Raw genomic sequence first — 22774 nt, forward strand, 5'->3', positions numbered from 1 at the left:
GCTGAAGGGTGGCACAGTGGTTAGCATTGCTGCCTCACGGCGCCAGGGACCCGAGTTCAACTCCGAATTGGGTGGCTGTCTGTGTGGAATATGCATGTTCTCCCATGGTCTGCATGGGTTTCCTCCGGGTTCTCCGGCTTCCTCGCACATTCCAAAGATGTGGGGTTACGGGTAGTGTAATGGGCCTAGGTAGAGTGTTCTTTTGGAGGGTCCACGCAGACTCGATGGGCTGAATGGCCTTGAATGGCCTCCTTCTGCACTGTATGGACTCTACTCTAAGAGTGCAGCATGGAAATTTGTGTGATCCTGTGCACATTTCATAGAGAAAATGTGTAGCTGAGCATACCGCCCGTTCCACCAAGGGCTGCTCGTGATATGCTGGAAGTCCCATGTGTGTGCAAAGTATTGAAATTCAGTGGAGACGAATTGGCAAGCATTGTCTGTCATAAGGATGTTGTGTGTGGTGAAATGTCTCTTGAGCTTGATAATGACTGTGTTACTGGTCACGATTGTCAGGTAGTGGGCAGCACAGTGGGTAGCACTGCTGCCTCACGGCGCCGAGGTCCCAGGTTCGATCCTGGCTCTGGGTCACTCTCTGTGTGGAACATAGTACATAGAACATACAGTGCAGAAGGAGGCCATTTGGCATATCGAGTCTGCACCGACCCACTTAAGCCCTCACTTCCACCCTATCCCCGGAACTCAATAACCCCTCCTAACCTTTTTTGGTCACTAAGGGCAATTTATCATGGCAAATCCACCTAACCTGCACGTCATTGGACTTTGGGAGGAAACCGGAGCACCCGGAGGAAATCCACACAGTCACGGAGAGAACGTGCAGACTCCGCACAGATAGTGACCCAGCAGGGAAACGAAAATGGGACCCTGGCGCTGTGAAGCCACAGTGCTAATCACTTGTGCTACCGTGCTGCCCACAAAATTGACGAGGACGGAGAGTTTGCACATTCGTCCCGTGTTTGCGTGGGTTTTGCCCCCACAACCCAAAAAGGTGTGCAGGGTAGGTGGATTGGCCACGCTAAATTTCCCCTTAATTGGAAAAAAATTGGGTACTCTAAAATTGAAAATAAAATGATTGGCAGGTAGTAAAATTCAAACCACCCGGAATACAAGTCAACTAAGACTGGGTGTTGGTTACCATTCATTCAAAGATATTAGCTGCTTTGAATAACCATGGAAGTGCCAGGACCTCAGTGTACATCTGAAAACTTTCCTTTCCATGTCTGGGTATATGGAGGGCTGGCATACTGATTCCTTGGCCCTGTATCTATTTTCCAACTCGGGTCCTTCTGTTAAAGTTGCTGGGTGGGTATTGAAGAGAAGGGGGGATGACAAATCAGTCCATCCTGTGTGGTAAGTTCATCTCTGAGGGCGAAGAATCTTTGGAGTTCTGGGAAAGCTCCCTTGAGGACTCATTCAGTCCCTCATGATGATGTCTTTCAGTTGTCTGCATGTGATGTCTGCCTGTAAGGCATATTTGAGTTCCTGGATTCTATGGGAGGAAAGCACCTCTATTGTAATGATGTCTATGGTTTCTTCATGATTTGCCTGGTCTCTGGTGGGTAAGAAGACTCTGAAGAGGACATCAGCCAAGTACAGCTCCTTACCATGTTTGCAGAAAATGCTGAGATTGTACCATTGCAGCTTTAGTATCATGTACTTCAGTTGTGCAAGCGCAGTGTGAGGAGTCCTTTTTAGGATAGTTATCAATGGCTGTTGGTCCATTTCAAAAGTTGTAGGATGACCATAAGTGAAGTCATGAAATTTCTGACAGGTGAAGACTAAAGCAAGGAGTTATTTTTCGATCTGTGCATAATGAGTCTCAGTATCAGTGAGGCCCTTGAAGCAAAGGCTAATGTTCTGCCATTTTGGATGCAGACTGCACCAAGGAATTTGCTGATATAAGCGCGGGTGCTTGAATGTCAAAATATTCTAACACCAGTGGGGCTGCGAGTGCCTGTATGAGCCTGTTGAAGAACACTGTGCGGTTCGCTTGCCAGCACCATTCGACATCCTGTGAAAAGTTGACAAAGAGGTCCAGTAACCTCACTGAAACAGGGAATGAACGTAGAAAGATAATTTGTCATACCAAGGAAGCGCTGTCACGTCTGCTTGGCAACAGGAATAACCATCTGTCATTTAGCTTTGTCTTGCCTGGTTCAGGTTTTACACCATCAGCTGTGAGTGAGTGACCCATTAAAGAACCTTCTTGACCCTGAATCTGCAGTTTGCAGGGTTAAGCTTCAGCTGTATGGTCCTGATTCTGTCGAGGACGAGACAAAGATGTGCATCATGTTCTTGCACAGTACGACCCCAAAGCAGAATATCATCAAGAATGATTTTTGCAAAGTTGGTCTGCAATGAGTTACTTCATACCCCACTGGAAGACCTCGGTTCCTGTGGTGATCCCATAGGGCATATGGAAGAAAAATGAAATGTCGCATTTGGCAACAGGGCGGAGAATCCGTTTTAGTGCCAAAATCGGGAGCGGCGCCTGTTTTTGAGTTCTCAGCCCCCTGAAAAGCGCTATCCATCGCCTCAGGCCATTGCCTGGGGCCCTCAGCACGATGCTCTGTCGCCGAACCAGCCAAATTCCTGACAGCGAGGAACTCTCATGGGCCTAGCCGTTCAGGAACCTCGCATGGCGGCTGCGGACTCAGGCCAGGGCTGCCACAGTGAACAAAGAACAAAGAACAAAGAAATGTACAGCACAGGAACAGGCCCTTCGGCCCTCCAAGCCCGTGCCGACCATGCTGCCCGACTAAACTACAATCTTCTACACTTCCTGGGTCCGTATCAGTGGGGGGTGAGCCGATCCGCGGACAGGGTGTGCTTCATTCGGGGCTGGGGGCTCTGTGGGCGGGTGGTCCGGGGTGCGCATGTGGCTGATGGGGTGGCACTACTTTGGCGGTCCAGGACTGCGGGCTGAGTCCGCCATGGAGCACGGCGCGGCCGCTGCAGGCTGCCGCCATGTGCACGCGCGGCCTCTGAACCGGAAGTGTGTGGGCCGTATCGGCAGCTGGAGCTGCGAGCTCTACGCCGGCTCCCTGCTAGCCCCCAGCAAAACGGGGAATCGGTGGCCTTTTGACGCCAGTTTTCCTGGCATAAAAGACCACCGTTTCCACGCCGGCGTGGGGACTTAGTCTCCAAAACGGAGAATCCAGCCCCTGAATTTTGTAAGTTTTGTAGATTCTTCATCTAGCGGGATCTGCCAGAACCCACATTTCGAATCAAGAATGCTGAACACCTCAGCATTTGGCATGCCTGCTGTCACCTGTTCCACTGTCTTCCTAGGGTCACATGCTCTGAGCAGTGCCTTGTTCAACTACACTGGGTCAATGCATACCCTGACCGTGTCATCTTTCTTTACTGTGGACAACATTGCTGAAACCCGTTCTGTGGCCTCGTTTATGGGAGCTATGACACAGTGTTGTCATCTGATGCAGCTCATTGACTACTTTCTGCTTCATGGTGATTGGCATTCTCCGCAAAGCCCAAACTGTTGGTGATACCGAGTCATCACGTCTCATGTGGTATATTACTGGTAGGTTACCAATGGCATCACACTTGAAGAGATCTTTGTATGCTCTCAGTTCTGGGACCTGGTGGTGTAAAGCATGCACATCTGGATCAAGTAGAATGAGCCCCATTGTAATACTGTACCGAAGACCTTGCCTTCTGGTCAATTATATGAAACTTGAAACTGCCCTGTGTGCAGTGGTGAGTGACTACACCTTCAGTGCGGTTGGTTTTCCACCATAAATCAGAAGGTCCACCTGAGTGCTGGGGTCTGATGCTGCACATAGATCAAGTTCCCGTAACAATCGGCTGGACAAAACGTTACACTTTGCTCCAGTGTCAATCTTTACCTTCAGTCTTGTATTACTGTAAATCATGCTGCGGGTGGTGAAGATCTCACCCTTTTCTGTGACAGTTTCAACATTCTCACAATAGTGTGTTGTTGGAGGATCTGTGGTTTCGCTACTTTGGTTGGGCTCCAGTTCGTTCACCATGCTGACGCTCCTACCCCCGGAGGACTGATTCACTGCCATGTTGTTGATGGCACAGGAAGGACGCTGTGCTTTCAACCTGCAGCATTTGGCGATTCCATTTCCACATTTGTTGCATTGTTTTACCATATGCAAAACATCTGTTCTGAGGGTGATGGCCATTGCGGTTTGAGCAGGGTGGCCTTGTACTGTGGATACTTCTGTTTTCTCCCTAAAATCTCTTGTTTTTTCTGATTGTTCATTTAACATGCAGATGCTAATGGCTGTAATGTTAAATCTTTCTCTCACAGCAGCTGCTTGTGGATAAGATTGCTGTGGATCCCGCAGACTATTCAAACCCAGGCTGGCTGATCAGTAAGGGTGCCAAATGCACAAGATTTTCAAAGTTGTATAACATAGTACTGATTCATCCGCTCTTTGGTTTGTTGAATAACAAATTAAATCCCTGCCAGTTGGGAATTATATTTTTGTTACCGGAAGACAAATATTTCCGAACATTTTTAGAATTATTTCAGGGTCCTCTTGTTCTTCCTCCGTCTGGAAAATAAATGACTTGAATTTCTTGAGGGTCTCAGGGCTTGCAAAGTTTAATCAGGTATAAGCTTGTACCCTTCTTGACTGGTCAGATAATGCAGCATCAAAACTGTCCTTAAACCTCAGCTCCTTCTGGTCACTCTTTCATTTACCCCAATTTTCTTTGTGCGTTTTGAAGTGCCCTGGAATGCTTTTCTATAATCATGGCATTATATAAGTGGCTGTTATGTGTAGTTCATGTGCCCAATGCATAAACGTATTCTACAAGTATATAGTCCTTCAAGTGAATAACAACCATGCAATTTCTAATGCCCATTCTGTTATTCGTTCACAGATGGATAAAGTTTGAGGAAAAAGTAGAAGAAGGGGGTGAAAGATGGAGCAAACCCCATGTTACCACATTGCCCTTACACAGTTTGTTCGAATTACGTACCTGCATTGAAAGGGGAACACTTCTGTTTGATTTAGAAGCAAGCAATTTTAAAGAGATATTAGGTGATAATAAATGTTTTGTATTAAGCAACTGAGCACTAAATTATATTTACCGGTCAAGATAGCATATTTTATATAATTATAAAGTGAATTTTTAAAGAACTGAAGAAATAGTTTATATTGATAAGTCTGCTCTGTGGTATTTTGAGATAAAAGTGCACTTTCAGAACTTCAACACAGAATTGGTACTTTCTGCCTGAGAAGAACATTTGTCAGCCATGCAGCATTTAGCTGTGGATCTTGTTGCAAAAAGCAACACAACCTCCCTGGAGAAACACAACATCCTTCTGCACTCTTCCTCAGGTAGTGCAGGTTATGTTGTCTTCGGTATGTAAACTCTGCTGACAGGAGGAGGAATCCTAATGGAATACCTTTTATTTGTTATCATTGTAGTAGCAGCTCTGATTGTTCCTTCTCCCTGGTGCTGATGATTCTCTTCTTCCACTTGTCACAGCAGAATTGCCATAGACCACCCAACAACAAATAGTGGCTGGGATTCTCCAAAAACGCGGCTATGTGTTGACGCCGGCGTAAACACCGGAGTGTTTCATGCTGTTGTCGACGGGCCTCTCGGCCCGGCGATTCCGTGACCTACAGGGGGCCAGCACGGTGCTGGAGTGCTCCACCCTGCTCCAGCTGCCATACGCGGCCCTGCACTGCTGGATCTCGGGGTAATAATCATAGAAAGTGGCCAGACACGTTAAGAAGGCGGTTAATAAATCATATTGGATCCTTGGCTTTATAAATAGAGCAGAGAGTACAAAAGCAAGGGAGTCATGGTGTACCGAATAAAACCCTGGTTAGGCCTCAGCTGGAATATTACGTCCAGTTCTGGGCACCACACTTGTCTAAGGATGTGAATGCACAGGAGAGTGTGCAGAATGGATTCATGAAAATGGTTCCAGGGATAAGAAACTTGGGTTATGTGGGATGATTGGAAAGGCTTTGCGGTTCTCCTTGAAGAAGGGAAAATTAAGAGGAGATTTGAAATCATAAGAGGCCTGGACAGAATAGGTCAGGAGAAACCTTGGGCGGAATTCTCCGGTATCGGCGCGATGTCCGCCGACCGGCGCCAGAAACGGCGCAAATCAGTCGGGCATCATGCCCCCCTAAAGGTGCGGAATCCTCCGCATCTTGGGGGGCCGAGCCCCAACCTTGAGGGGCTAGGCCCGCGCCGGACTAATTTCCGCCCTGCCAGCTGGCGGAAAAGGCCTTTGGTGCCCCGCCAGCTGGCGCGGAAATGACATCTCCGGGCGGCACATGCGCGGGAGTGGTAGCGGCCGCTCACGGCATCCCCGCGCATGCTCAGTGGAGGGAGTCTCTTCCACCTCCGCCATGGTGGAGACCGTGGCGAAGGCAGAAGGAAAAGAGTGCCCCCACGGCACAGGCCTGCCCGCGGATCGGTGGGCCCCAATCGCGGGCCCGGCCACCGTGGGGGCACCCCCGGGGCCAGATCGCACCGTGCCCCCCCCCCCCTCAAGACCCCGGAGCCCGCCCGCGCCGCCTTGTCCCGCCGGTAAGAGAGGTGGTTTAATCCACGCCGGCGGGACAGGCATCCTAGCAGCGGGACTTCGGCCCATTCGGGCCGGAGAATCGCGGGGGGGGGGGGCCGCCAACCGGCGCGGCGCGATTCCCGCCCCCGCCGAATCTCCGGTGCCGGAGAATTCGGCAACCGGCGGGGGCGGGATTCACGCCAGCCCCTGGCGATTCTCCGACCCGGCGGGGAGTTGGAGAATCTCGCCCCTGATGTTGACAGAAAGGTCATAAACCAAGGGAAAATAATTGAAGGTGATTTGAAAAAGAAACAACACGACACGAGGAAAATCTTTTTTCAGGCATAGGATCTGAAATCCTGCATTAAATCCACACATCTTTGCATTAAATTTTATCTGCCACTTGCCTGCCCATTCCACCAACCTGTCTAATTTTCTTTTGGGCCAGAATTATACATTGCTCAGGCAAGTGTGCGCCCGACCAGGAAGCGTGTGAAATTGCGCAAGAAAACATTGGGGCGCAATAACGCGGTATTTTGGTTGGTGGGCACAAGGTTTTGGCTACCGCCCGCTAACCATTAAGCAGCCAGTTAAGGGGATTAAAAGTCCAACCGATTGGAATTTAACATTGATTTTTAGCTCGGTGCACAGGCAACATGAGCAGGTGGCCATCTTGTTTTTTCACTTTTCTCATTCAAGGGTGGGATAAAAGGGGGTGGGAGCACTGTCTGTGTGTGTTGTGAGAAGTTCTGGTGAGAGTTTGCGATAGCACCACAGTTGAAATTTCAGAACTTTTCTTCTGATTTCTTGTGAGGTATTTGCTTTGTTAATCTTGTTCTGAGAACTCTTTTGTTCTGCTAATTCTTTTGGAGCATTTCTGCCTTCGATGCACAGGGCACTGTCATCTGAATTTCAGTAGATGGAGATTTAGTATTCCACTGGGGAGACCTCCTCTGAGGAGGAAGAGACAGGCAGAGGGTAGAGGAAGCCAGGTGTCCACAGACAGCTATTGCTGGGTCCCCCCACATCCAGGGTGTTATAATCTGCACCCATATGGCCATCAAGATATCAACAGGTCATCCAGGTACTTTTGTGAATAGGATGGGTTACCACTCCATGAATATGTAGATAATATGTGACCACAGGACTCAGATTCTTCAAGTTCGTGTTTGATACCCAGTCAGCTCCAATGATGCATACGTACTGCGACTCTCTCAGGTTCCAAGGTTGTCATAGCTTCAGCTCCGCTGAATGGTTGGTTGCTGGGTGACAAAAGGTATCTATTCAAAAGGTGGCTCATGATGCCACTCCAGCACACTCGGACAGAGACAGAAGAGAGGTACAAATGGTGTCATGCCTCCACAAGGGGAGTGTTTGCGAGGACAATAGAGTTAATGAAGATGAGGTTCCGCTGCCTGGACCACTCTCGGGTGTGCCCTGTAATATCCTCCAGAGTGCGTTGTCACTGTTGCCTGTTACACTCTGCACAATCTGGCCCTGGCAAGGGGGAGGCCCACTTGAGGATGAGGACACCGAGGCAGCTCCACAAACCCCAGAGGAAGACTCCACAGATGGATCTGATGAGGAGCCTGTGCAGGCAGAGGGTGAGAATGAGGAGGCAGTCTTGATAACCACTCAGGAAAGCACTGATTCAACGCTCCTTCATCTAGGGTGTTAAGGCTTTCCCTCCATCTCAGTGCAAGGGCTCTGTCTCCTTCACACTTATTTCTGACAGTACAATGTCGTGACCCCAATGTCACCTCACAACCTCTGTAATAAAGTATGTTGTCCCTGCCGCCCAATAAGGCAACGATGAGGTCTGCATCTGTGGAAAAAGTGAAGGACACTCCAGTCACTGCAACACAATACTGATTTATCTCTTTAGCAGACCTGTAAACAAGGAACTGAACATAAAATGGTTGTCATAGTTACACAGAAACCAAACATTAATTTGATGAAATTAACAAATGTCACCCATGAAAATCCACCCTGTGCTCATGGAGCCTTACGCTTATACTTGTGAGTGCTACATCTTGATGCCCCTCACCCCCCTCATTGGCAGAGTACTGGAGGCAGATCGCTGACTCTGCTGTCATGTTGGACCTGATGACCTTAGTGGTCATCCTCTGGCTGACATGGCCTGAGCAGGCTCTGTCTGGGAGTGTGCAATCAGCAACATGGCTGGCCACTCCTCAGTTCTTACAGCCTCAGAAGATGCTATTGTCACTGGCAGAGGGGCAGATGAGCAGCCACCCTTTTGCAGAGCACCCTCCGGAGTGCAGAAACCTCTGATTCTGCCCCTGTAGCAGCCTCTCCATGACAGTCCCCACTTTCACAATGGAGGAGGTTGTGCACTCGGTGTTCAGGGTCAGTGCTTAAACTCCGTATGAACTACTCCATGACAGATACCATGGCACGTAGACACTCAGGTATCTCTGCTAGGTTGTCCTGTGCATCCCACTGGATAGCCAGCATCTGCCACCTAATGGACATCTAGTATTTTGTCATCTGCCTAGGATTCAACATGGTCCTGGTCTCTAATAGTCCTCAGACTGCCAGTGCCTGGGCACTCTCTGCCTCTGCCAGCTCCTCCAGTGAGTGTGATGTGCCCTCACCACTGTACACCTCAAACTGAGCTGACATGCTATTGCCCACCAAAGCTCCTGTACCTGTGCTGGACTTTGGTGCAGAGAGCGGGTATGACGCGAGTGCTTTACCTGGCGGCCCCTCCTGCGGTGTCAATGGGGTGCTCTCCGAGTCACTGAAGATAGGGTATCTGAGGGAGAAACTGATTATGTCATTAAGAACTTCCTCACTAAGTGTCCGTGCAAGCAAGACTATAGATAGCTTGCCTTACTGGGGCACTGGGACTGCCCAATCTATGGGAACTCTGGATTTTCCCTTCTCACTGGGGTTGCAACAACCCAGTCCTTTCTGCACATTTCTGCAGTTGCTCATTTGCCCACTGAACTCTTACCATCCTCAGATACCCTTGCCTCTTAGACACCGAAGGATCGTGCTCGCCTCCCAAGACCAGGGTATCCATCTCAAAACGTGGACAGGATCACGATGTTGGGCACGCCATCACCCATTTGGTGTGTGTTCCAGTGAGTTATAACTTCTCTTCTGAATGCGAAAAAGTGAATTCATTATTCCAGCTGCAATTACTATGCCCTTCCAACTTCACAGGCCTTCCCCCAGGAGAGCCAGCTTCAGGTGACCGTCAGATTAGGACTCCTCACCCTTTGTGGTGACTGTCCCTTTAAGGGCAAGCACAGCAGGGTAAAGGCGACCTGGCTTATGGGACCAATGGGGATTCAGAGAAGGGACCCACCCCAGGGATGGAGTCCTCTTCGGCAGGAGACATGTAGGGAGCTAGCTGCAGCCATGTGGCTGTTGTGCAGTTCCTATTAATAAATCCTTTTGTGTTTCTGATGAAGTCTGTGAAAGTGCATCATTACATCTGGCGAAGAGGATAAAATTATTATGGCACTGCCTCAGGTCCGACACCTGTGAGTATCTTCTTTTAATCAAAGTCTGAAAATAAAGTGCAGACTAGATGGCTCTCTTTAGGCGAATAGACCCATTTGAGATATTGTTAGACCCTGAGTAATGTAGAATCAGACAAGATGGACAGTTATAAGAGGCTCAAGAGCATTGAAGAAACTGGAAGACAGACAGAAAAGCAAACCTGTAAAATTGGCCAGCAGACTCAAAGAATTAAAAAAGAAACGTACAGAGTAAAAATAGAGAAGATGGCCATGTGGAGCTGGCAGCTAGAAGTGATGTGGCTTCAAATCAAATTTTAAAAGAAGACATTTTTATAAAAGACAAAGAATTGCTGCACTCAAGATAAGTTCAAAAGCTTTATAAACAGCTGGTGCTCAGAAGCAATGCTGCAGCTGTAAGAGTAAACACAAAAGAAAGTTTGAGACACTGTACTTAAATTGATACATTTGTTGCAGATTACACCTGCAAAGCGAAGCCAACTGCATCCGAGCAGCCCCAGCCTGTGTGGGGAAAAAAGGAATACTACAGTCTTAAATCAGCAATACCCTTAAAGAGGCAATACATTTAAAGTGGCAATGCATTTAAAAAAGCAGCAACCAGAAGAAGGAACAGACGACTATGGACAGGAAATTAGAGAGACCTCAAAGTGGCAACGGAATACCTCAGAGGAGGCAATGAAGACCCCTGAAAATGGGTGCTGAAAGACCCCAGAAGGAGGGTAATGAGAGAGCCAGAAGCCGATTGCTTTTGTGTTTGTAATGAAGTCTGTGAAAGTGCATCATTACACCCTTCCCTACACAGTGAGCGATCGAATCTCCCACCCTTGGCATTCACAGGGATATGTGCCCTTTGCCACTATGCATCTTTCACCCCTGAATGCCGCTCTCCTCCTAGACATCTATACTCAGCTCCATGCCAAGTTGGTACTTATCCTTGTGGAATGCAGATGATCATTGACTCACCTGTGCAGCCACTTCCATCCAGGTCTTCTTCGTCTAGTGGGGTGGCCCCCTCTTGCCATCCCGCGGCATAAGTATTTCATGCCGGGCATTCAGTGCCTCCACTACAATGCGCAGACTGTCACCTGGGAATTGTGGGGCTGAGTGCCCACCAGCACTGGCAGTTCACCTACCATGCCCACCAGGTGTTGGGCCATCACTTGCGCAAATTCCTCCACTCTCTCGTCGACAGTTCCATGAGGCTCCTCCCAACTCCTTGCAGCCTTCAGATATCTGGCTGGGCTCATTTTATACCCCCCTCAGGATCACCATTGGACTCAGCACCCGCCAAGCTCCTGCCCCTGCTGGCAGCACTGCACCAACGTCTGGCTGTGTTTCACGCTGGTCAGCCAGCATGAAATTAGCATCGCTCGCAGGTGGAAGCAGAAACTAGCCACTTCTGGGCCTGCCAATTACACCCGCTGAACGAGCATAAAATTCAGGCCTTGAAGTCTATCTTTGTCCTCCTTAGAGTTCACAACACTACATTTTATGGCATCCCCAAATTTTGAAATTATGCCCTTTGTATCCAAGGCTTGGTCATTAATGTATATCAAGAAAAGTAGGGGTCCTAACAGTGACACCTGTGCTTTCCCACTAATATACCTTTACCCAGTGCGAAAACAACCGTACACCACTATTTTATTATCTGTCATACAGCCAATTTCATATCCATGCTGCTACTGTCCTTTTTATTGCTGGACTGCGATTTTTTTGATAATTTTGTTACAGGGCACTTGGAAATGGAAATCGCTTATTGTCACAAGTAGGCTTCAAATGAAGTTACTGTGAAAAGCCCCTAGTCGTCACATTCCGGCGCCTGTTCGGGGAGGCTGGTACGGGAATTGAACCCGCGCTTCTGGCCTTGTTCTGCTTTACCAGCCAGCTGTTCAGCCCACTGTGCTAAACCAGCCCCTAATCCTTCATCAAATATCTTTGGAATCCCATGTACACCATATCAACTGCATTACCCTCATCAGCCCTCTGCTATCTCATCAAAAAACTGAAGCAAGTTAGTTACACAGGGTTTGTCCTCAACAAATCTGTGTTGATTTTCCTTAAATAATAAATACTTGGCCAAGCGATTGTTGGACCAAAATAAGTCCCCCACCACTGTGCCTGTCATTGCTGGGTTTATACTTACACCCTTTTTTGATCAAGGACATCAGATTTGCAATTCTTCAGTCGTCAGGCACCAGTCCTGTTTCTCAGGAGATTTAGAAGACTATAGCCAGTGCCGCCATCAATTCCACCCTTATTTTCCTTGTTACACTTGGCTGCATCTAATCTGGGGCGAGATTCTCCGACCCCACGCCGGGTCGGAGAATCGCCGGGGGCTGGCGTGAATCCCGCACCCGCCGGTTGCCGAATTCTCCGGCACCGGAGATTCGGCGGGGGCGGGAATCGCGCCGCGCCGGTTAGCGCCCCCCCCCCCCACCCCCCCCCCCCCCCCCCCACCCGCGATTCTCTGGCCCGAATGGGCCGAAGTCCCGCTGCTAAAATGCCTGTCCTGCCGGCGTAGATTAAACCACCTACCTTACCAGCAGGACAAGGCGGCGCGGGCGGGCTCCGGGGTCCTGTGGGGGGCGCGGGGCGATCTGGCCCCGGGGGATGCCCCCACGGTAGCCTGGCCCGCGATCGGGGCCCGCCGATCCGCGGGCGGGCCCGTGCCGTGGGGGCACTCTTTTCCTTCCGGCTTCAGCACGGTCTCCACCATGGCGGAGGCGGAAGAGACTCCCTCCACTGCGCATGCGCGGGAATGCCGTCAGCGGCCGCTAACGCTCACGCGAATGCGCCGCCCGGAGATGTCATTTCCGCGCCAGCTGGCGGGGCACCAAAGGCCTTTTCCGCCAGCTGGCGGGGTGGAAATTCGTCCGGCGCTGACCTAGCCCCTTAAGGTTGTGGCTCGGCCCCCCAAGATGCGGAGCATTCCGCACCTTTGGGGCGGCGCGATGCCCGACTGATTTGCGTCGTTTTGGGCGCCAGCCAGCGGACATCGCGCCGATACCGGAGAATTTCGCCCCTGATCCTGATGACTCATACCGGAACACATTATGGGCGGGATTCTCCGACCCCGGGTCGGGTCGGAGAATCGCCGGGAGGGGGGTGGGGGGTGATTCACACGAGATAGGCCGAGTCCCGCCGGCGCCATTCACATGTGGTCCTACCCGGCGGGACCTCGCTGTTCATCCTGCGTGGGGGGCGGCCTGGTTGGGGGGGAGCCTCCACCGTGGCCTGGCTCGTAATCGGGAGCTACCGATCGGCAGGCTGGGTTCTCCTGGTGGGGGCCTATTTTACTCCGCGCCAGGCCACTGTAGCTCTCCGCCATGTTGCGTCTGGGTCGGCACGGAGACGGTTACTAGCGCGCATGCGCGAGATCGTGGCGGTCATAACGCCCATGCGTGAATTCATGCCGGCCGCAGCACGCATGCACAGACCCGCAGCGCCCGTTTGACGCCGGTATCAGCAGCTGGATCTGCGCGAGTCGCTCCAGTGCCGTGCTGGTGCCCTGTGAGGTGCAGGATCGCTGATCCTGGGGGCCTATTGACGCGACGGCATTTATGACGGCGTCAACACCTAGCCTCAGGATCAGAAAATCCCGCCCTATAATGCTATGAATTATATATTTTCCTAAAGGTGCACAAGATAAACAGTGTTATCAAGTGGCTGCTTTGCTTACTTACATTCAGTTTGGGTTCCGCCAGGTACACTCAGTTCCTGACCTCATTACAGCCTTGGTTCAAACATGGACAAAAGATGAGAGTGACTGCCCCTGATGTCAAGACAGCATTTGACCCAGGGTGACATCAAGGAGCCCTAACAAAACTGGAGTCGATATGAACCAGGGAGAAAATTCTCTGCTGGTTGGAGTTATAACTAGAACCAAAGTTAGTTGTAGTTGTCGGAAATCAATCATCTCAGTTCCAGGGCATTTAAAAAAATTTATTTCATGAGATGTGGGAGTCAATGGCAAGGCCAGCATTAATTGCCCATCTCGGCCATTTCAGAGGACATTTAACAGTCAACCACGTTGCTGTTGGCCTGGAGCCACATGTAGGCCACACAAGGTAAGGATGGCAGACTTCCTTCCCTGAAGGCCATTAGTGAACCCAATGGGTTTTTATGACAATTGGCGATGATTCCATGATTATCATTAGACCCTTAATTCCATATTTATAAAATATTGAATTCAAATTTCACCATCTGTCGTGGTGTGATTCGAACCCGGCACCGAGCAACCAGTGTCCCCAAAGCATTACTTGGATCTCTGGCTCAGTAGTCCAGTGACAATACCACTACATCACCCCACTGCAGGAGTTCCTCAGGGTCGTATCTTAGGCCCAATCATCTTCAGCTGTTTAATCAATGACCTTCCATCATAAGGTCAGCAGTGGGGATGTTTGCTGATGACTGCACAATGTTCAGCATGATTCGCGACTCCTCAGATACTGAAGCAGTCCATGTCCAAATGCAGCAAGACCTGGTCAATATCCAGGCTTGGGCTGACAAGTGGCAAATAACATTCACGCCATACACGAGTGAGGCATTGACGATCTCCAACAAGAGACAATCTAACCATCGCCCCATGACATTCAATGACATTATCATTGCCGGATCCCCCACTATCAACATCCTGGGGTTTACCATTGACCAGAAACTGAACTGGACTAGCCATATAAATACTGTGGCTATAAGTGCAGGTGAGTAACTCACCTCCTGACTTCCCAAAGCCTGTTAATCATCAACAAGACCACAAGTCATAGAATCATAGAATGTACAGTGCAGAAAGAGGCCATTCGGCCCATCAAGTCTGCACTGGCCCTTGGAAAGAGAACCCTACTTAAGCCCACACTTCCACCCTATCCCCGTAACCCAGTAACCCCACTTCACCTTTTTGGACGCTAAGGGCAATTTATCATGGTCAATCCACCTAACCCGCACATCTTTGGACTGTGGGAGAAAGGCGGAGCACCCGGAGGAAACCCACGCAGACACGGGGAGAACGTGCAGTCTCTGCACAGACAGTGACCCAAGCCGGGAATCGAACCTTGGACCCTCGAGCTATGAAGCAACTGTGCTACCGTGCTGCCCAAGTCAGGAATGTGTTGAAAGAGTCTCCACTTGCCTGGATGAGTGCAGTTCCAACAATGCTCAAGAAGCTTGACACCATCCAGGTCAAAGCAGCCCGCTTGATTGGCACCCCATCTGCAAACATTCACTCCCTCCGCTACCAATGCACAGTGGCAGCAGTGTGTAACATCTACAGGATGCACTACAAAAACTCACCAAGGCTTATGAGATAGCCCTTTCCAAACCCATGAACACGAGCATCTCGAAGGACATGGGCAACAGACTACCTACTGGAAGTTCCCCTTTGAGTCACTCACTGTACTGACTTGAAAATATATAATTATTCCTTCATGGTCGCTGTCTCCCCCACAGCATTTTGGGTGCAGCAATTCAAGAAAGCTCACTGCCACTTTCTCAAGGGTAATTAAATGCTGGCCTAGCCAGTGGGCAATAAATGATGGCCTAGCCAGTGATACCCACATCCCATTAATGAATAAATAAAAAGATCAGTAAAACTATACTGGATGCTTACAGTCATCTAGTCAATCGCAAGTCCCTCTAGTGAAGGAAATTTGCCATCATCATGGGGACAGCATTTAATGCATTTAATGCATGTATTGGTGTTCTCGCCACAGGCTGGAGAACCAGCAAGAGTCTTGTGTCCCCTCCTTTTAAGAAGACCGGCCTTATTAAGATTCAATTAAGCACTTAAGTGGACAGTGGTCGGCCTTTGCTGAAACCAAAGACCACAAGGCAGAAACTCTGTCCCATGAGAGCTGCTGGCCAGAAGCTGGCAGTTGTGCATTGAGGGCAATGCCAACAGGAGGGGTAGCTCCCATCTGCTGGAGGCCCAGGATGGCTGAGGGACCCCAGGCAAGTGAGGGCCGGCTGTGTGCTAATGGGGAAGGGGGGTTCAGCTGCAAGGGCAGAAGAGTGGTTCTCAGCGGACCTCTCCTTCCTGAGCTAGGTCCCTCGATCAGGAACTTAATGCCCAATGAGTGACCCACCCTGGGAGCTTGTAAGGCTTCCCGCATGGCAAGTCCTCCATCTGCCACCTGTTGAATATCAGGGGTCATGGGATGAGGCCCTTAAGTAAGCACTATTTGCCATCTTAAGCATCTCAATTGTTGGTGGGATGGTGAGGCTGTCTAGGAACCTTCCTGTCCTAGATTAAAGCAAGGCATAGGTGACAGGGACTCCATTTGCCAATCTCCTGCCTGATTAAATGTCCCCCTACCCTTCAACCCAGCCTCCAAACCTACCTCTCAGGATATGTGATTGAATTCCACCTGCTGTGTGTGAGAACATGGAATAAGAGAGGAACAGATTCTGCTCTGATGCCAATGAACACTGAGTGATCTATGGACTTCACTTTCTTGGCTTACCTGTGCAAAATAGCATTTGGAAAAGCTACCAAACTGATAATCCATGTGAAACCATATTGTAAGAAATGTCAGGCTTCAGGAGTGAAGTTAGGAGTAGAAAATAAATAATTTTTGATAATTGTTAGGCACATTCATTCAGCATCAAATTCTGTACCAGGTTTAACCATTACAATTTTTTTTGATTTCAGAGACAGTAGTTAACAATGAAATTACAAATGGCAACCTTAAAACTGTGCTCAAGGAAAAGGTCATGTACGTCCTTCTTAGGAATCATAGACACCACATTAAAAAATCCAGAATGCAGACCATGGTCGATCTATGGAGGAGTGTTTCCTGTGCAAGTAAGTCATTTATTTAAGCCATTCTGTGCTAATATACTTTTTGTCATTTGTTCATGGAATGTGGATGTCGCTGGCTAGGTCAGCATTTATTGCCCATTCCCAAATGCCCTTGAGAAGGTGGTGGTGAACTGTCTTCTTCAACTGCTGCAGTCCCTGTGGTGCACGTACACCCACAAGCGTTGTTAGGAACGGAAGTTCCAGCATTTTGACCCAGCAACAGTGAAGGAACGGTGATATAGTTCCAAGTCAGGGTGGTGTGTGGCTTGGAAGGGAGAACTTGCAGGTGGTGATTTTCCTATGCATCTTTGGCCCTTGTCCTTCTGGGTGGTAGAGGTAGTGAGCTTGGTAGGTGCTGTCCAAGGAGTCCTGGTGAGTTTCTGGAGTGCATCGTTCAGATAGTATAGACTGCTGCCAGTGTATGTTGGTGGTGAACTGAAAATTCAAGGTGGTGCCAATCAAACAGGCTGCTGTTGAGCTTCTTGAGTTTTGTTGGAGCTGCACCCTGATGGACGATCAATGACCACTAAAGCGAGGTTGTAGTCTAACTGAAGGCTTTAATAAGCTAGATGTTTCCCCCAGCAGCTCAGGTACAGAATGAAGGCTGCTGGGGCGGCACGGGCTCTTATACCCCGCCTAGCAGGGCGGAGCTACCATACATCTTAACCAATAGAAAGCATATAGTTTCCACCAATGGTGCTCCAGCCTATCAGGTACCGTAATACCTCTACTACCACATTCACCCCCTGTTAAAAAAGAGTCCGGCGGGGGTGGTGGCCTGATACTACAAACATGGCAACGTGGTAGAATTAGTAATGGAGGTACTGCAATACCTCCGTACAGCGTTTTGTAACTATTTACAATTCTGATAACTATTTACAACTGATGATTTAAATTTACAGTTTACAGTTTACAATTTAAAATGAAGCAATCAGTCGATCGGGGCCCCTGGTCGTCCTCTGTGGTCGTCGGAGCTTCGGTGGTGACTCTGGTGGAGGCTCGGGCGTCTGTGACTCCGGGAGCGTGGCTTCGATCTACATGGCAGCTACGACACCTCTAGACGGCGCTGGTGGGGAAAACAGATGACCTGGGAAGGGAGCGCCTGCGGGGAGCGTCGGTGGGTGGGGGGGCCTAGACGGGGCCGGCGGAAGGACCGATCCTCCTGTAAGGTGCCCCGGTGGAGGGGAGGGTGGGACTGGTGGCTGGGGTGTCCGTGGGGCTCTGGCGGGCGCCAGGGAGCGTAGGGAGACCGTATCTTGTCGGCCGTCGGGGTACGCCACGTAGGCGTACTGGGGATTAGCATGGAGCAGATGTACCCTCTCGACCAACGGGTCCGACTTGTGTGCCCGCACGTGTTTCGGAGCAGGATGGGTCGGGAGCTGCCAGCCAGGTCGGGAGCGAGGTCCCAGAGGAGGACTTCCTAGGGAAGACAAGGAGATGTTCGTGAGGTGTCTGATTGGTGGTCGTACAAAGCAGTGACCGGATGGAGTGGAGGGCATCCGGGAGGACTTCCTGCCAGCGGGAGACTGGGAAGTTCCTGGACCGTAGGGCCAGTAGGACGGTCTTCCAGACCGTTCCGTTCTCCCTCTCTACCTGTCCGTTACCCCGGGGGTTGTAACTGGTCGTCCTGCTCGAGGCGATGCCCTTGCTGAGCAGGAATTGATGCAGTTCGTCGCTCATAAAGGAGGACCCCCTATCACTATGTATGTACGCGGGGAACAGTGCAAAGATACTATGGAGGGCCTTGATGACGGTGGTTGCGGTCATGCCGGGGCAGGGAATGGCAAATGGGAACCGGGAGTACTCGTCAATCACGTTCAGGAAGTACGTGTTGCGGTCGGTGGAGGGGAGGGGGCCTTTGAAGTCCATGCTGAGGTGTTCAAAGGGACGGGAAGCCTTGATCAGGTGCGCTTTCTCTGGCCGGTAGAAGTGCGTTTGCACTCCGCGCAGATTTGGCAGTCCCTGGTGGCTGTTCTGACCTCCTCGATGGAGTAGGGCAGGTTGCGGGTCTTGACAAAATGGAAAAAGCGAGTGACCCCCGGGTGGCAGAGGTCCTCGTGGAGAGCTCGGAGGCGGTCCACTTGTGTGGTGGCAGGGCATCAGGAGGCTCATTTAGCTTCCCGGGACGGTACAAGATCTCGTAGTTGTAGGTGAAGTGTTCGATTCTCCACCGCAAGATCTTGTCGTTTTTTATCTTGCCCCGCTGTGCATTATCAAACATGAAAGCAACCAACCGTTGATCAGTGAGGAGAGTGAATCTCCTGCCGGCCACGTAATGCCTCCAATGTCGCACAGCTTCTATTTTGGCCAGGGCCTCCTTTTCGACTGAGGAGTGGCGGATTTCGGAAGCATGGAGGGTATGTGAGAAGAAGGCCACTGGTCTGCCCCCTTGGTTGAGGGTGGCCGCCAGAGCTACGTCAGATGCATCGCTCTCGACCTGGAAGGGGAGGGACTCATCGATGGCGTGCATCGTGGCCTTTGCAATGTCTGCTTTGATGCGGCTGAATGCCTGGTGGGCCTCTATCGACAGGGGAAAAGCTGTGGATTGGATCAGGGGACGTGCCTTGTCCGCATAGTTGGGGACCCACTGGGCGGAGTAACTGAAAAACCCTAGGCAGCGCTTCAGGGCCTTGGTGCAGTGAGGGAGGGGAACTCCATAAGGGGGCGCATGCGTTCAGGGTCAGGGCCTATAACTCCATTTCGCACTACGTAGCCGAGGATGGCTAGGCGGTCGGTGCTAAACACGCATTTATCCTTGTTGTATGTAAGGTTAAGGATCTTTGCAGTCTGGAGGAATTTTCGGAGGTTGGTGTCGTGGTCCTGCTGGTCATGGCCGCAGATGGTGACATTATCGAGATACGGGAATGTTGCCCATAAACCGTACCGGTCAACCATTCGGTCCATCTCGCGCTGGAAGACCGAGACCCCGTTGGTGACACCGAAGGGAACCCTTACGAAGTGGTAGAGCCGCCCATCTGCCTCGAAGCCTATTTGCGGTCACTAGTGCAGATGGGGAGCTGGTGGTAGACGGACTTGAGATCCACCGTGGAGAAGACCTTATAATGTGCGATCCTGTTTACCAGGTCGGATATGCAGGGGAGAGGGTACGCGTCCAGCTGCGTAAACCTGTTGATGGTCTGACTGTAGTCAATGACCATCCTATGTTTCTCCCCGGTCTTTACCACCACTACTTGACCTCTTCAGGGGCTGTTACTGGCTTCAATGACCCCTTCCCTCAGTAGCCTTTGGACCTCTGACCTAATAAAGATCCGGTCCTGGGCACTGTACCGTCTGCTCCTGGTGGCGTCAGGTTTGCAATCTCGGATGAGGTTCGCAAACAGGGAAGGCAGGTCGACCTTAAGGGTCGCAAGGCCGCAGACAGTAAGGGCCGCCGAATTTGAAGGTTAGACTTTGGAGGTTACACTGGAAATCTAAATCCAGGTGTGTAGCCGCGCAGAGGTGGGGAAGGACGTAGAGGCGGAAATTTTTGAACTCCCTTCCCTGGACTGTGAGGTTTGCTACACAAAACCCCTTTATCTCCACTGAGTGTGAACCGGAGGCCAGGGAGATTTTTTGATTAACGGGGTGGATGAGGAGAGAACAGCGCCTTACCGTGTCGGGGTGTATGAAGCTCTCTGTGCTCCCACAGTCGATTAGACAGGACGTCTCGTGCCCGTTGATGAATACAATCGTTGTAGCAGTTGAGAGTGTTTGAGGCCGGGACTGATCCAGGGTCACCGAGGCTAATCGCAGCAGTTGAGAGTTCTCTTCAGGCAGTGCGTGGTCAGCCGAGCTGGGGTCCTGGGGGTTCGTCCAAGATGGCGGCTCCCATTGGTCGCACATGGCTGGGGGTGCACAAAATGGCGGCGCCCATCTCTAATGTGGTGTCCGCAGGACAAGATGGCGGCGCCCGGGGTCCGCACATGGCCCTGGAATAGGAATATGCCGGCGACTGCTGGCCGCACGGGGACCGTGGAGAAGTTTGTGGTGGCAGTCCGCATTCGCCGCCGGAGACCGTGGCAACCGCACGGGCCTGACATACCCCCACGAAATGGATCTTTTTGCCGCATCCCTTGCAGGTGGATGCGCGGGCTGGGCAGCGCTGGCGGGGGTGCTTGACCTGCCCGCAAAAGTAGCAACGGGGCCGCCCGGGGTTACCAGGCCGCCTTGCAGCGCAGGCTTGTGGGGGGATGGGGGATGTCTCGGGGTCGGCTGCGGAGGGGTTCCACGCTGCCCAGGGGGTTGCCTCGCAGTCGGGAATGTAAGCGCGGGCGTTCCTGGAGGCCACATCCAGGGAGCCTGCAAGGGTGCCTCCTTGAGACCAAGAGTGTCTTTTTCTAGCAATCGCTGGCGAATTTGTGAGGACAGCATACCTGCCACGAAAGCGCCCCGGACCAAGAGTTCAGTGTGTTCGCTCGCCGAAACTTGCGGGCAGCTGCAGCTTCTTCCCAACACCAGGAGTGCACGGTAGAATTCTTCCAGCAATTCCCCAGGGGTTTGTCGCCTTGTAGCAAGCAGGTGCCGGGCGTAGACCTGGTTTACCGGGCGAATATAGTGTCCTTGTAGCAGCTCTATTGCTGCATTGAAGTCTTCCGCTTCCTCGATGAGGGTGTAAATCTCCGGGCTCACCCTTGAGTGCAGGACCTGCATTTTCTGCTCTCCCGTGGGTGTGTTTTCGGCCGTCCCGAGATACCCTTTAAAGAATGCCAGCCAGTGCTTGAAGATTGCCGCTGAGTTTGCCGCGTGGGGGCTGAGTTGCAGACACTCCGGCTTGATTCGGAGCTCCATCCTTTAAAAAAAAACTAGCTTATTAAATTGATGCACAATCCATGACCACTAAAGCGAGGTTGTAGTCCAACTGAAGGCTTTAATAAGCTAGATGTTTCCCCAAGCAGCTCAGGTACAGAATGAAGGCTGCTGGGGCGGCACGGGCTCTTATACCCCACCTAGCAGGGCGGAGCTACCATACATCTTAACCAATAGAAAGCATACAGTTTCCACCAATGATGCTCCAGCCTGTCAGGTACTGTAATACCTCTATTACCACACACTCCTCCAGACCAGTGGAGAGTATTCTATCACACTTCTGACTTGTGACTTGTGGCCAGGCTTTGGGGTGTCAGGAGGTGAGTTGTTCTCTGCGGAATTCCCAGTCTCTGATCTGCTCTTGTAGCCACAGTATTTATATGGCTAGTCCAGTTCAGTTTCTGGTCAATGGTAACCCCACCAAGGATGTAGATGGTGGAGCATCCTGTGATAGTAATGCCATTGAATGTCAAGGTGAGACAGTTGGATTCTCTCCCGTTGGCGATGGTCATTGCCTGGCATGAATGTTACAACATTAGTAGTTTATGTATTGACTCATTTTAGGTCCTTTGCAGCTTTTAACACCTGACACAAGGGTAACAAAGGGACTTTTCCCTGGCTTTGTGCTAGTGTTGGCCAAGCAGCTCTAATTACTCAGAAAAGGTGAAGGTTGTTTATATTCCAGCTCTGACCATATTTTTCTCCTGTGCTTTGCATTCCCCTGTAGTGTTGTGAGGGTGCTGAGTACAGAACGGTACCCCTTGAAGTCTCCATAGTCTTCAGTACATTAACTGCAAGTCTTTATTAACAAGTAGAAATATTTACACATGCCCAGTATAGGCTACAGGCCAGGACCTATCTCCATAGTTAGGTCTTCACCAGTCGCTGCTCAACACCACATTTACCCCTGGGTCGTCTCATGTGCTTCCTTCACTGAATCTCATTAACCCTATATGTGCCAGACCCTTGTGAGGTAAGGCAAGTAATATAGCAAAGGTCAAGAACTTGGGGCTGGATTCTCCGCTCCCCGAGGCAAAATCGTGTTCGGCGACGGGGCGGAGAATCCGTTTTGGCACCAAAATCGGAAGCGGCGCAGGTTTTCAAATTCTCCGCCCCCCG

At 50.8% G+C, this 22774-nt stretch overlaps 1 protein-coding gene across 1 annotated transcript in view; it reads left to right on the forward strand.

The window, feature by feature from the left end:
- The window catches only part of LOC140426952 (electrogenic sodium bicarbonate cotransporter 1-like), a 147976-nt gene that overhangs the window by 11754 nt on the left and 113448 nt on the right, over positions 1–22774 (forward strand). Inside the window, exons 2-3 of the mRNA XM_072512257.1 lie at positions 4897–5057; positions 16700–16852. Of these exons, the coding sequence (XP_072368358.1) occupies positions 4897–5057; positions 16700–16852 (314 nt within the window). The remainder of the gene's footprint in view (positions 1–4896; positions 5058–16699; positions 16853–22774) is intronic.

The sequence above is a fragment of the Scyliorhinus torazame genome, chromosome 7 (genome assembly GCF_047496885.1).
Source record: "Scyliorhinus torazame isolate Kashiwa2021f chromosome 7, sScyTor2.1, whole genome shotgun sequence".
Lineage (NCBI taxonomy): Eukaryota > Metazoa > Chordata > Chondrichthyes > Carcharhiniformes > Scyliorhinidae > Scyliorhinus > Scyliorhinus torazame.